This window comes from Ursus maritimus, unplaced genomic scaffold (assembly GCF_017311325.1).
Source record: "Ursus maritimus isolate PB19 unplaced genomic scaffold, ASM1731132v1 scaffold_18, whole genome shotgun sequence".
NCBI lineage: Eukaryota > Metazoa > Chordata > Mammalia > Carnivora > Ursidae > Ursus > Ursus maritimus.
The window spans coordinates 25653516-25667142 of NW_024424230.1; the positions used below are offsets into that span (position 1 = coordinate 25653516).

Genomic DNA, 13627 nt, shown 5'->3' on the forward strand with positions numbered 1-13627 from the left:
CCCTCTTGGAGGCTCAGAGGGAGTGTCACTTGGGCGCCTGTCCCCTGGCTCTGGTGGCTTTCGCCAGTCCCGGCCCCTCATTGGCTTGCCATCTCGGTCTCCGCCTTCCCATGGCCTTCTTCTCCAGCTCTCCCTGTGTCCTCTCTTGGTATAAGGACACTAGTGTTCAGAGTTAGGGCCCACCCTACAGGATCTCATCTTTCCAAAGAAGGTCACACTCAAAACTGTTGCTAGGAGTTTGGACGTGGACACATCTTTTGGGGGGGACACGATTCAACCTGCTACGCATGGGCACCAGGACTGGATTGACATCCTATTCCTCATCAGCAAAACTGGATACAAAAAAATAATGAAGCATATTTTCAAAGCTCCAAGGGCAAATGGCTTTGAACATAAATTATCATTCAAGTGTGAGGGCAAAATGAAGCCCTATCAGATGAGTACGGACTCAGAACATTTACCAGCCTTCCAATTCGCCTCGGAAGAATTAATGTATTTGGCTAGTGTGGAAGATGCCTTCTTTCCCCATCACCTCCCCTGCCAACAAAGAAGAAGGAGCCCCAAATTGCCCGGCATTAATCTATTTCTTTAAGTATATTTGATTTATATTATTCAGCAAACTGTGCCATTTATACAGAGAAAAAAGTATTACTAGGGCTGTAATGTGAAAGAGCAGCGTGCTACCCCGTCTGTCTCTGCAACCTAAATTCGTACTCCCCGGAGCAACCACTGTCCTTTCTTGTAGCCAGTTCTCCTGCTGTTTACTTCTGTATTTCTCCATTTCTGGTATATGTAGCTATTTCTGATTTCTCCATTTTAAGAACTATCTGTTGACTCGCAGCTATGGAAAATTAGATTTTAGTTTGCTCACATGCTTACATGCCCATTTCCTCCCCACCAAACACACTTATCTGTCCTGCCCCCGTCTGTGGAGCTCCCGCAGAAGTTTCGGTGACAGTCACTGCTGGGTGCTTATATTTGTGTGACCTTAGAGATACTAGTCAGGCTAAGCTGTGCAGTGTGTTAAGATTATAATTCTTTTTTTTCCCCTTTGAATTAAGACTTGTTTTCATTTTTATTTGTTTAGTTTATATACCTGTTAGTACATGATTGCGAATCTGTTCCCAAATTCTCCCAAGACCTGAAGATCTCTTCTCATTATGTTCAGATGTGTCAACTGTTCTGTCAGCCATTTTCCTGGGATTTTTCCTCACCTCTTTTCTTGGGTTCCTGTTTCTCGGATCCCACGTTTTTCTTTTTCTTGGCTCACTTTCTCATTTTCGTGAACTGCATCATTCAGTACCTCCCTGTGAAAGATGAAAACTCTCACACTGCAGGGTTTGGTTGGAGATAGAATTCCAAGATGGAGAACCTTTTCCCACAGAATTTTGAAGGTATTGGGCTGTTGCTTTTTAGCTTCTAGTGTTGCTGTAGATATTCTGATTCTGAATCATTGGAATGTGGTCTTTTTTTTTTTTTTTTGAAGATTTTATTTATTTGAGGAAGAGAGAGAGAGAGAGCATGAGCAGGGGTAGGGGCAGAGGGAAAAGGAGAAGCAGTGAGCAGGGGTCCTGACACGGAGCTCGATCCCAGCACCCTGAGATCATGACCTGAACCAAAGTCAGACGCTCAGCTGAGCCACCCAGGCGCCCTGTGACCTTTTATTTTTAATGTGACTTTTTCTATTCTTTAGAAGCTTTTAGAATCTTCTATTGATTCTTGCTATTCTTAAAATTCACTGTAATGTGCCCTAATGTAGGCACATCTCCATCCAATTAAAGAAAAAAACCTCATTTCTTAGCCTCTGTTACAGCTAGGTATAGCATATAAACATAAGTAGAATTATTGTGTTCTGGGAAGTCTCCTTAAAAGGATAGGGTGTCCTTCTTTTTCTGCCTTCTTCCTTCCTGCTATTTTTGATGTAATGGCTGGAGTCCTAGCAGCCATATTGAACCATGAAGTGGCTTTGGGCCATGTTCTATGAGACAACAGACAGAAGCCCGAGTTCCTGACACCATGCAGTGACTACACTAGACCTGCACTGATTCCCTCTGGGCTTCCTTTAACTTGAGAGCAAAATACACTTCAAGGTTTTTTAAGCTGTTATTTCGTAGGCTTTCTGTTAACTTATTCCTGAAATTAATATGAACAAAATAATATATTCCCTTCACAGAAAAAAAATACACCTCTTAAAACACTTTCAAATAACTTTCAGTGCCTGTAGGATAAAGGCGTGTGATTCTTTCCCCCCAAAATATATCTGAATAAAGTTGAGATAGATTTTATACAACTGAATATCTCACATGTACCAAATACCAAATAATGAATCTACAAGGAAGACACAATAAAGGGAAGAGAAATTAGTAAAACCTGTTGTTTGTTGTAAAAATATTTAAAAAGCAAAAGCTAGAATGAATATTTCAGGTATGATCACCATGGGAGATAACAGGTGGAAGTGGGGAGGGAGGGAGGGAGTGGTAGGCAGTCAGTTTGTTTTCAGTTTGAGCTACACTGACCAGTGTAGATATTGTTATAGAAATGCAAGGGATTACTCACAAAATGTTAAGGGTAAACACTAGAAAAGTAGAAATCTAGGGTATAGTTTCTAGATACTAAAAATGGAATCAAGTGAAAACAATTCAAATTAGCAAAAGGCAGAAAAATGGGTAAAAACCAAACCAGGAAGATGATAAATAGGATACAAATGGCATTGTTAGAATAGCTAAATGTATCAGCAACAACAATTCTTGTGAATGAGTTAAATTCTTCTCAAACTGGATTTTTCAAAAACCAGTTTCATGAAGATTCCAGCAAGCTATACTTATACAGCTAATAGAGAAGTTGAAAACCAGGGGAAAAATATAAAGATATATGTCAGGGAAAACTAATAAAACACAGGAATAGCAATATTCATAGCAAATCAAATAAAGAGGAATAGTTTGTGTCGATGAAAAGGACTTCCTCTTAAGATGACATGTAACAATCATAAACCATTATGCACATACTAAAAAACTTGAAAATATATAAAGCAAAAATTGATAGCATTCCTGGGAGAAACAGATAAAGACAGCATCAGATTAGAGGCTTTAACTTAGTTCTTAGCAGATTAACAAGACAACCAGGTAAGGATAAAAAGGAAACAAATAACATGATTAACAAGGGTGATGACATCAGAATGGGTGAGATATGCTAAACAAATTAAGAACACAAATCCCTGTCAAACATATTTGGAACATTCACATAATGTGTTAGGTCACAAATAAAATATCAATACCTTTCTAAAGATCACTATCATACGTAAATGTCACATTCAGTAACCGTAATGCGACAAAATGAGGAATCATCAACAAATTGATCACACACATGAAATCTGCGCACCTGTCATTTAAGTAACTTGTTCCTCTAAATAATTACTGGAGTAAAGGGTCAATCACAAAGGAAGTTACATTATTAGGATAAGTACAAGAATGCAATGTCTTATTCAGAAGATAATTTAAAGCCTTAGATCCACTAATGACAAGACACTGAGTCTAAAAACAAATGACCTAAGATTTCAATTCAAGAAATTAGATAAAGAGCAACAATACAAAACCAAAGACAATAAACAGAATTAATAAAGGTAAAAGCTCAAATGAATTTCACAGAAAACAAAAAGCAGAGTTAATTCATAGAGCCAAAAGCTTTTTTATTTCTTTTTTTAAAGGCCGCTGTAACAGGCAATCGTTTGCCAACATTGATAAAAAACAGCAAAGATGGGTATAAATAAGCGACAGCAGGAACTGAAAATGGACCCCAGCTACAACAAGGGGGAAATGGAAGAACAAACGGTGACTTTGGGAAAAACATGCACATCAAAATTTCCACTCATGCCTTCAGCTTTTCGTGTCGACAAGTATACCGTAAACACGTTGATAAAGTGGCTACTTCGTTACTACATTTTAATTGTCCACTTTAATGTCTCTACTTTGTGCATCTTTAGGTTTATAAAGGACGCCATTGTATTTTGTACATATTTCAAAGTTTTCATTCTTTTTCTCAAAGTCCCTCCCCCTCTCTAAGTTTCCACCTTTCCTGGAAAAATGTCCCACGTCACCTCACACCGGTCCGGTTGGCCCTCTCCTGCTCTGGGCCACTGCTCGAGGGGCTCACACCATGGGTGTTCATTTGGTGGTGGATTCAGGCTGCACTCTTGGCCACCAGGGACGGAGAGCCGACTCAGGAACGAAAGGCCTTTGTCCAACCATTTTTGGATTGGATTGGGAATGGCATTTTTCTGCATGCTGGCGGAAGCAATGCCCTCTCTCCCAGCATCTGCGTCTCTCTGCAGACCCTCTCTAGTCTTCTCCCTCTGCCAGCGGCCTTCCTCGTCCTGGGCGGCCCCTTATCACCCTGGCTTAGCGTGGCTCCAACGCGCTCCACCTTCCACCCCCAGGCCTTCGACCCCACCCCACCCTCCGCCTCACTAGCCTCTGGTTGAGAGTCGTGAGAGAGGGATCAGCTCATCTCTTCACACCAGGCCTCTACAGGTCCCTGTCCTTCCCACGGTGTGGCTGCCCTTGGACTGGGTGCCCACATCTGGTCCAGACACACCGAGTGGGCAGCAGGTGTGCTGTGCTGGCCGCTTCCCCTCGGAAGGGGCGTGGACGCGTCTGGACATGACCGACAGCTCTAGGATTTCACCTCTAGGATACGCTGAGGCACTTGCCTTGGAGTGTGATCACAGGGGTTGTCTGAGGTTCTGTGACTCCTCCTCTCTTGATTCCAGCCATGACTGCCCCCTGCTGGCCCCTGTGACAGTGAGGGTGAGCTCTGAACCTCTCAGAATGGGAGTACCATGTCAGGAGGCAGTGAGGGTGCCCCGAGTCCTGCCACGTGCCCCGAGACTGGGCATCCTTGGGCTGGGCTGAAGCCAGTGACTCCAGCATCTCCCCGGCCTTTGGGCAGAGTCGCCAGGAGCCCTGGATACAGCTGCTGCTTCTTCCATCCTTGGAAATGTGGAAAATGTGCAGGCTTCCACACGGCCGCTGGGGACACCTCCCTGTGGTTAGGACCCCAGGACAGGCAGCTGTCACCGAAGACCTCACTTCTCTGGAATCAGTCCACCCCCCACACTCACTTAGCCGAACGCTTTGTCCCTGACCGATCACTGAGGCCTACGGTGGCCTGCTGGCACGGTGTTTGGAGTTGTCTGTACTGCGGTTCCATGTTTGCTACCCCTCCCGACCAAGCTGTCCAGTGGGAGGAGGACATGTCTGGGCATCCTGACAGCAGGCGGGGCCATGCAGTGTACTTTGGACAATGACATGTGGGTGGAAGTGACGTGCTTCTTTGGAGCAGATGCTTCCAGACCCTTCATGTTGCTCTATTATTTCTCTTTTCCCCGACCCCTGCCACAGGACCTGCATGCTTGGAATGGTGGCTGCCCCTTCCACCTTGATGCTGAAATGAAGAGGGAGTGGAGCAGAGGGTCAGAGCCAGCTGTGGTGCTCGCGGATGTGGGTAAGAAGCAAATGTCTGCTGTTGGCAGCTGCTGCGGTCTGGGCTCACATACCGGTGCAGCATCGTTAGTCTGAGCTGACTGATGGGGCACAGCCCCCCCCTGCCACGCCGCAGCCTCAGTTAAGTCCTGCCTCCTGCAGTAGACAGACGTCAGGGCAGGGACGGGGCCTTTCGTTTGTCCAGCAACCACTTGTTCAGTGCTCTCTATGTGACAAGCACCGTGCTAGACCCTGGGGATGCAGAGACAAAAGGATTAGTCCTTGACCTCGCATTGTCCGGTCTGTTATGGACTGAATGCTTGTGTCCCCCTCGGCCCCATCTCCAAATTTGTATGTTGGAATCCACCCTCACCCCCAGTGAGATGGTGTGAGGAGGTGGGGCCTTGGGTAGGTGATCGGGTCATGAGGGTGGAGCCCTCAGGAATGGGATCAGTGGCCTTCCGAGGAGAGACACGAGAGCGTGCTCTCCATCTCTCCGCTCTCACCATGCGAGGACACAATGTGAAGACAGCTGTCCGTGAAGCAGGAAGCAGGCCTTCACCAGACTGCGGGTCTGCTGGCACTTTGATCTTGACTTCCCGGCCTCTAGCCCTGGGAGAAATAAGTGTCTGTTGTCCAAGTCTCCCACCCAGTCCAGAGTATTCTGTGACAGCCACCCAGACTGATTGGACACCCGCATCAATGATGATGCCCAGGGTTCTAAAGGAAGGGAAGCCAGAGGAAGGACACCCCATCGCTGGGGCGGGGAGGGCCGGGGCAGGCGACACATAAGCCTTGTTTACAAAGGTGAATAGGTTTGTCTGCGTTTGTTAATTTTGTTGATTTGTGCCTCACCTCACTCCAGAAGGGTCTTGACGGTGAGGAAGCCCTTGCTTTGGTGCCAAGCAGAGAGCCTGGCACATTGAGTCCCTCCGCAGATATGGCCGAATGGGGTCTGAACGCCCCTGACCCGTTCTCTTCCTTGGGTGTCACCAACCCGTCCTCCCGCCCTCTCCCCTCCCGCGGCCCGTGGATTTAGCCTCTTCCCTTCAGGCGGCTGGCTCTCCTGATGCGTGCTAACAGCTAGCCGCGGAGCCGCTGGCCTCGCATGTAAAGCAGGGGCTGTTTGATGGGAACGGTATTCCGGAGCACAGACTGAGGATCTGCAGAAATCCTTGCCCACCTCTCAGCCTCGCTACCTTCGGTTGAACACACGACAGAAGCAATGTGTGAATGGCATTCAGAGTAAATTATTAACGCTAAGAACCTCTTTATTAGCCAGTCGCACACAAAGGAATTTTACTTCAGATCCTCTGACACATGACAAATGGCTGCTTCAGATGAGAAGTGAACGGCGTCCTCGGGCAGGCGGCACCGGGGGCTGTATCAGCTGGGGGAAGCAAATCCAATTTGCTTTTAAATGCCATTTACAGACTGTTTCTCTTTCATACTAACAACCCAAGTTACTGAAGTTGAGAACGTAGAAGTTTCTCCGTGAAGAAACTTTCCGCGGGCTCCGTCTAGGCAGGGAGGGGCCTCCCTCAGCCCGGGCTGCCGCACGTCGGCTGTGGGCCTAGAGCGGCCCCGTGTTTCCTGCATCTTCTTTCTCTCCGATATGCCAGGGGTTTGCGGAATAAACGACTTTTCCAGCCAGTGAGCGGAACATAAAATCCACCGAATTACATCCTACTTAGGAGTTTCCAAAAGGCGGCTTTGAAACAAATTCCTGGGGATAAGTGGGCTAGGCAGTGGTGTGGCTAATATGTGTACGCACACAGAGTGATCAAAGCCTGTCTTCTAACTGTTTAAATAGCCAGAGGTGGGAAGAGGAATGGAATTCATAGTAGCCCATTGTTCTGTTGCCTCTCTTTCCTCCCACCCCGCCACCCTTGCTGAGCAGTGGTGGATGCCAATTGCCAGTTCCCAGGTTAGGTGAGGAGTGGGGTGGTCAAGGGGCGCCATGTTGGATGGGGGGCTTTCGTGGGCACACCGGATGGGGAGTCAGAGCCGGTGGAGCTGAGGCAAGGCTGGGAGCAACACCAGAGGGACAAGGGCCTGGGAAACAGCAGTCACAACACAAGCAGGTGCTCTGAAGCCCAGAAGGGCTGGTGGGGTCAGTGAACACACAGCAAGGGGAGGGCACAGGGTTCCTCGGGGGTGGTGTGGTAGTGACGGGCATTCAGTGGTGTGGTGGTGGTGGGTGCCGGTAGAGGTGAGCGTCAGGGAGAGGTGAAGAGAACAGAGATTTAAGGACAATGTGAGGCCATGTTAACAAGCCAGGAGGCACGTAGATTCATGAAGTCAGGGCATGGCTCCAGGACAAGGCAGGCAGTCCCAACAAGTCCTATTTAAGCCCTAAGATAGCAGTGACAGGAGGACTAGACAATGGGCTCTTGTCCCTCTCAGCCCCCAAAGCTCTGCCTGAATTCTTTCGCTGGCAAGAGTCACTTTGAAGATGTGGTTAGCCTGGGCTCTGCAGGTGGCAGCAGGTTTAACAGCGAAGAGTTAACCGCTTGTGAGTGGGGACTGTGGGGTTGCCCATCATGGAGGAGGGAATGGAAATGGCCAGAAAGCCAGCGCCCCAGCGTCGGGGAGAACGGAGGGTTCAAGACTGAGTGCTGGAAGCGTGCGTCTTGCCGCCCGAATATAATCAAGGAATTAGAAGGAGTTATCATTATGCTTGCTGTAAAAGTCCCCACTCCTCACCCAAACTCCTTCAAAGTCAAAGGATCCAGTTTCTTCGAGGCTATCTAGTAAATATTGTGGGATTGGTGGATTGGCCAAGACCCTGCTGTCCGCCTCGGAAGAGAAGTGAGCAGATGGGAGAGGTGGCAGAGTCTTCGTAGCACGGGCGCAGGAGTGGCCCGCAGCCCTACTTCCTGAGCCTTCTGTCTCTCGTGGTTTCTCTGGTTAAAAAGAGTCAACTTGGATGAGGGTCTGCCTCTCCCCCTGTGGCCAACCAACTGCCCGTCACTTTCCAGAGCTGCTCTCACAAGGGATGTGGACTTTAGTTCTCTGTCCGCCATCCTCAAGGCAAAGGGCTGGCTCCCGGTTCCCAGCACCCCAGCCTGTGCTGGAGACCCTTTCCTCACTTGTTGGGGTGAGAGATTAGTTGGCTGGAGACTTGGGAAGCGGGGACAGAGGTGGGGCATCCCACAGATGGAAGGCCAGGAGAGAGGGCATTTGGGGTTCTCTGTTGCCGATACGCCCAAATCCTAGTCCCAGCTCTTCTAATTCTTCCATTCTGTTCCATTCCATTCCATCCACTGGATTCCATTCTGTTTGATGGGCACCTGCCGTGTGCCAGGCAGTGTTGTAGGTGCCAGCGAGACAAAACTGACACAGTGCCCGCTCTTATGTGGCTCATACTTCTGCGGAGGGGACAGAGGGTAAACAGTATCATGCCGCTGGACAAGAGGAGTGGACAGACACCGTCCTGGGGATTAAGAGGCCTTGGTTTGAATCCTGGATCTATTACTGACCTTGGGGAAATCCCACAGCTTCAGGGGCCTGATGTCCTTGTCTGTTGACTTAGAGGTTCAACCAGAATAATCCTTAATATTCTTTCCCAGCTCTGACATTTCCATCTTCTCAAATTTACTCTTTATTTCATCTACTTATTAACTTACTTATTTCTGCCTCCACTTGTTTCCAAAGTAATTCGAGGCTATTGTTCATCTCTGACCTTCTTTCCTTCCATGGCACACAATGTCTGCTAGTTTTCAGTGGGACTGGCATTTGGCATCAGCGGAAGTGAGAGCTCTCTGTCCTCAGCGTCCCCCCGTCCAGGCCTCTGCTCTTGCCCTTTCGCCAGCCCTCGCTGTGCGTTTCTGCTCAGCAGGTAATCACTGAACACCTGGACTTGTCCAGCTGTTTTCTGCCTGCCGCAGTTCACCTCTCAGGTCCTCATTCAACTCTGGCCTTCCTTGACCTTTGACCTTGCCCATCCAAATGGACTTGGCACTTAGGCATGAACGTGGCCTTAGCCCACCTCTGTGGCCCAAACACCCCCAGATATCTACTTTTATAATGACAAGTAACCCGCTCATTAGAGATAATAACAATAATATTGGAGATAATAGTGATTTTGGAGACTATAATAACGATGATATTGGAGAATATAATACAATATAACATATATTAATATAAAACAGTCCACACAGATGCAACAGGGAGCAGCGATTCATGGGAAGCCTTGGGGTGTGCCGACATAGAGTGAGCATGGGGTGGGCAGTGGTGGGATATGGGGAGCTGGCCAGGCACAGAAGTGATTTTGGGAGCTGTGTCGTGGGAGCTGGGGTTAAGGATTATGAGGAACTGGATAGGACCTCAGGGCTTTGAGCCGTAGGCCCAGCACAGCCTCTCCCAGCATCTCTGCCCAAGGGCTCAGCCATGAAGCCCTCCAGACCCCCGTCCCAGCCCTGGTGGCCATGCTCCCTGCCCCCCCCATTCCATTCCATAAGCACGGATTGCTCTCTATGTGGCATTCATGTGATGAAGATATTGCAGTTCCTGTGGCCACCATCTCCTCCAGACCCTCAGCCCCCAGTTCTCTGGAAATCCTGATGCGTGGCGGCACAATGTGGACATGTTTTGGAGAAATGCACTGAGCGACCAGAGCTCAGCAGGGAGCATTTGAGCCTCATTCCCTAACTTCGAGGCTCCCAGAGCCATTCGGGAGGCCGTGGTTGTGGCCTGTTGGGCTTCCTCACCCTCCGCACCTGTGCTTGCTGCCTCCTGTCCTGGGGTGGGTCGGACCTGGTCATGCAGGCTCTGGTTCTTTGATGATTTCGGGTGGTGCTCTGATCTTCCACAAAGGATAAAAGACACTGGGGACACACCAGTCCCTTCCGCAGACCTGGCCTGGCCGGCAGGGGAGTTGAAGGAGGCTGAGTGACTTGTTCTAGTTCCAGCCCTTCTTCCTTCTGGAAGTCATCTGTGCTCACAGGCCGGTCCTTTATTTCAAGCCTACCCAGCATTCCCTTTGCCTTCTAATTAAGAGAGATTTGCATTATGGCTTCAAGTGGCACCTTCATCTGGTTGATGAGTTCTCAGAGGGGTCATCCCACATCCTGTTTTCCTTCCCAATCCTTACCAGTTACCCCAACACTATTCATAATCATGCCAGAATATTATGATTATCCAAACACTGTTATTATAATAAAGGACTTTTCAAAGGGGAAAACATCAACATCCCACCTGCCACATGGTTATTACAAAGTGCTTTGATTTTTCTAGATTGCCATTTCACTTTTGTCCCTATTCATGCTTACCTCATAGAGTTACGGTAGTGGGATCGTGTTTTATGTCCTTATGTTCTTCTCTTTAAACTTGAAAGTACCTTCAAATGTTATGTCAGAAGTTATGTTAAAACCATTTTTTCATGTCACTGCCCACTGGTCGGCCCAGGACTGCCCTCCATGCTACCCTCTGCCCACAGTGCCCAGCGGGCACCCCTGGCCCAAGGGAGCCAAGGCAGCTCTGGGGCTGACGCTGGAAGCTTCTACCGGGAGGCAGAGGTAGAAATCATTGAGTGACTTCTTGGAAGAAGCAGGCACAAGGGCTGCTCTGGGCCTCGCCTCTCTGTCCTTCCCTCCCTCCCTTTTTCCCTTCCTTCCTTCCTTCCCCATCTCCCCCCACCCCCAAGCTGCTGTTTGGTTAAACACGTTTCTGCTTCGGTTGTTTTTTCCTGTGTGCTAAGGCTTGGGGAATAACTACATTGCAAACTATCGAGCAGAGGCTGAAATCCATGCATTACATCCTGCTTAGGAGTTTCCAAAGGCGGCTTTGAGATAGATTCCCAGGGATAAGTAAGATAAAAAATATACCGGGTAATGTTTGTACACACACAGAGTGAGCAAAGCCTTCCAGACTTGTTAACAGGGGAAGGTGGGAGGGCAATGCGTTTTATGGGCTGGGGTGCCAATAACCCATGCACCCGAGCCCAGAGTGGCGGTGGGGGTGGGGGAAGCTTCTCTGGGACAGAGCTGCTGGCCCTGGGCCGCCTTTGGGATGCATCGTTTCCTGACCTGGTTTGGGCATTGGGTGGTATTGTTTCTTAGAAGCCCTTGGCCACGTTACCAAAAGGGCTGTCTGGGGTGCTGCGGGATACGGGACCTGATCAGTAAGGGGACCTCAGTGGTGCGAGGCCTGAGATTAAGATCTAATTAAGGTGCTGCCTTGACAGCTGGTGAAATTAGGAGGACGCCAATGACCTAAACTAATGTTCTTTCCCCACTCTGCTTCTGCACGTAAGACGTCCCAACCAGACCAGACTCCGGATTGAGGGGACCAGGTACTGTTTGTGCTTATCCCCGCATTATTTGAACAATCCGACCACACCTTCCCTTGGGAACCAGGGGGCACCTCGCCCTCTTTCTCCTACAAAGCCTGCCTCCCACGGCCCCCTGTCATTTCCTCTGTTCCCAAGTGCCTCCCTGTGTGGCTCTGCGCGGCGTGTGGCATCCTCCTCCCCCGGGCTTCCAGCCTATGTGACTGAGGAGCCGCTGCCCGTCTCACCCGCCTGGTGTGGGCTTATGTGTTCGGTTGTCCATATACCTCTAGGGCGGGAATCCCTCCCTCATCCGTACAGGGAACAGGAGGGCATGAAAGCAGCCTCAGAGACCCAGCGTGGGAGAGGTTCGGAGTCCGCTGTGTGACCTCGGGACGCTCTGTGTCTCCTCACCTGCCCGCTGGGGACTCTGATCTCTGCCCTCCCATGTGGGATTGCCAATGCACGGGGAGACAGCATCACCACTGTGCTGGCAGGGGCCGGGGCGGGGGCCAGGACGCCGGGGAGCGCTGGGAGGTGGCGGGCGCGCGTCTGCATCAAGGACCGTGGCCGTCATTACCGTCCCACGATTGGATTCCCCTCTCTTGAAGCACACTCGCTTTATTTTCATTGTTTATCTTTTTCCACTGGAAGCAGCTAGAGACATTTCGTTTGTAGGTTTCTCTGTCAAGCCTCCCAGCTTCTCCATCCAGGAGTCGATGATCTGTAAACAAACGCCTCCGTGCACAGGGGAGCTCCCCCATTTAAAGGCACCTTAGGGGGATCCCTTTTACAATGAGAATTATTGCCCTGTAATGTCTCTATCTGTGAAATCGGAGTTTTGCTTAGCAAGTTACTGGAAGATGAGGACCGTATACCCTGTGAGACAGACCGGGAGCAGATGGATGAGACTTCTCCAAGTCCCGTGAGGGGGCCCCTGGCCCCGGACGCAGCCAGGCAGGGCGTCCTTCTGTTAGGAAGGTTGCTTTTAAGAACTCAGGGGCTAAGGAAAGGTGATGCTGGGGAGGAGGTGTGATGTGTTGGAAAGGGCCCCAGGCTCTGTCTCTTTTAAATATGTGATCTTGGGCAGGAGTCCTCAGTCTTCCCTCCTGTACAATGGAGATAGAATTTGCTGCCTTCCTGTCGCCCTGCAGATGAAGTGAGGAGTGGCATGTGGCACCTGTGAGATCTGCAAACTCGGATTACCACTGGGCTCTGAGCTCATTGTCTTTTCATTGTCTCATTGTCTTCCCCGCACCCCCCCCGCCGGTTGGTGTTGTTGCCACTGTCCCGCTTCTCCAGCCTCATCTGGGGACTTCTTCATGAACCTGTCATCATCCCTGAGGCTGGGGGCTGCGGTGGGAGTGCCCCGTTCTTGTACATGCCCTTCCTGGAGTGAGTGCACAGCAGTCATGAAGAGCCCCGCTTCCAGGAAGTCTTCCCTGATTAATCCCATCTTTGGCCTGATGGCTCCGTTGCCTTTTCTTTTTAATCCCTACCCTGCTCTCCCTCATTTCTTTCCTCATTTTCAGTTCAGGGACCCCCTTACTCCCTTGCCTGCCCCTCTCTGCTGCTGCTTCTTTCTACAGCACCACCTTCTCTTGGGGCCCTCCAGTCTCCCCCTCTCCACCCTTCATGCCTGTTTCTCCCACGCCACCTGCTGTTTCCTCTCCCCATCCCCACCCCCATTCTACCCTGAACCCCTCAAACTGTGTCACAGAATTGGGAAGGCAGGCTTGGTGGCCTCTCCCGCCGCGGCCTCCCTCAAGCGCCACCACACAGAATCGCCTGCGGTCCTGTCCCATTTTGCCCTTCCGTGGTCAGGATTTGCACAAATGAACCCGGGGGCCCAGCTTGGGGGCCCGGGGCACCGAGGTCT

At 49.9% G+C, this 13627-nt stretch overlaps 1 protein-coding gene across 1 annotated transcript in view; it reads right to left on the minus strand.

Moving 5' to 3' along the window:
* Positions 1 to 5562, minus strand: part of LOC103665195 — a 35776-nt gene extending 30214 nt beyond the window's left edge. Inside the window, exons 1-2 of the mRNA XM_040632375.1 lie at positions 5552 to 5562; positions 1215 to 1307 (exon numbers count right to left, since the gene is read on the minus strand). Coding sequence (XP_040488309.1) covers positions 1215 to 1307; positions 5552 to 5562 — 104 coding nt within the window. The remainder of the gene's footprint in view (positions 1 to 1214; positions 1308 to 5551) is intronic.
* Positions 5563 to 13627: the final 8065 nt, after the last annotated feature.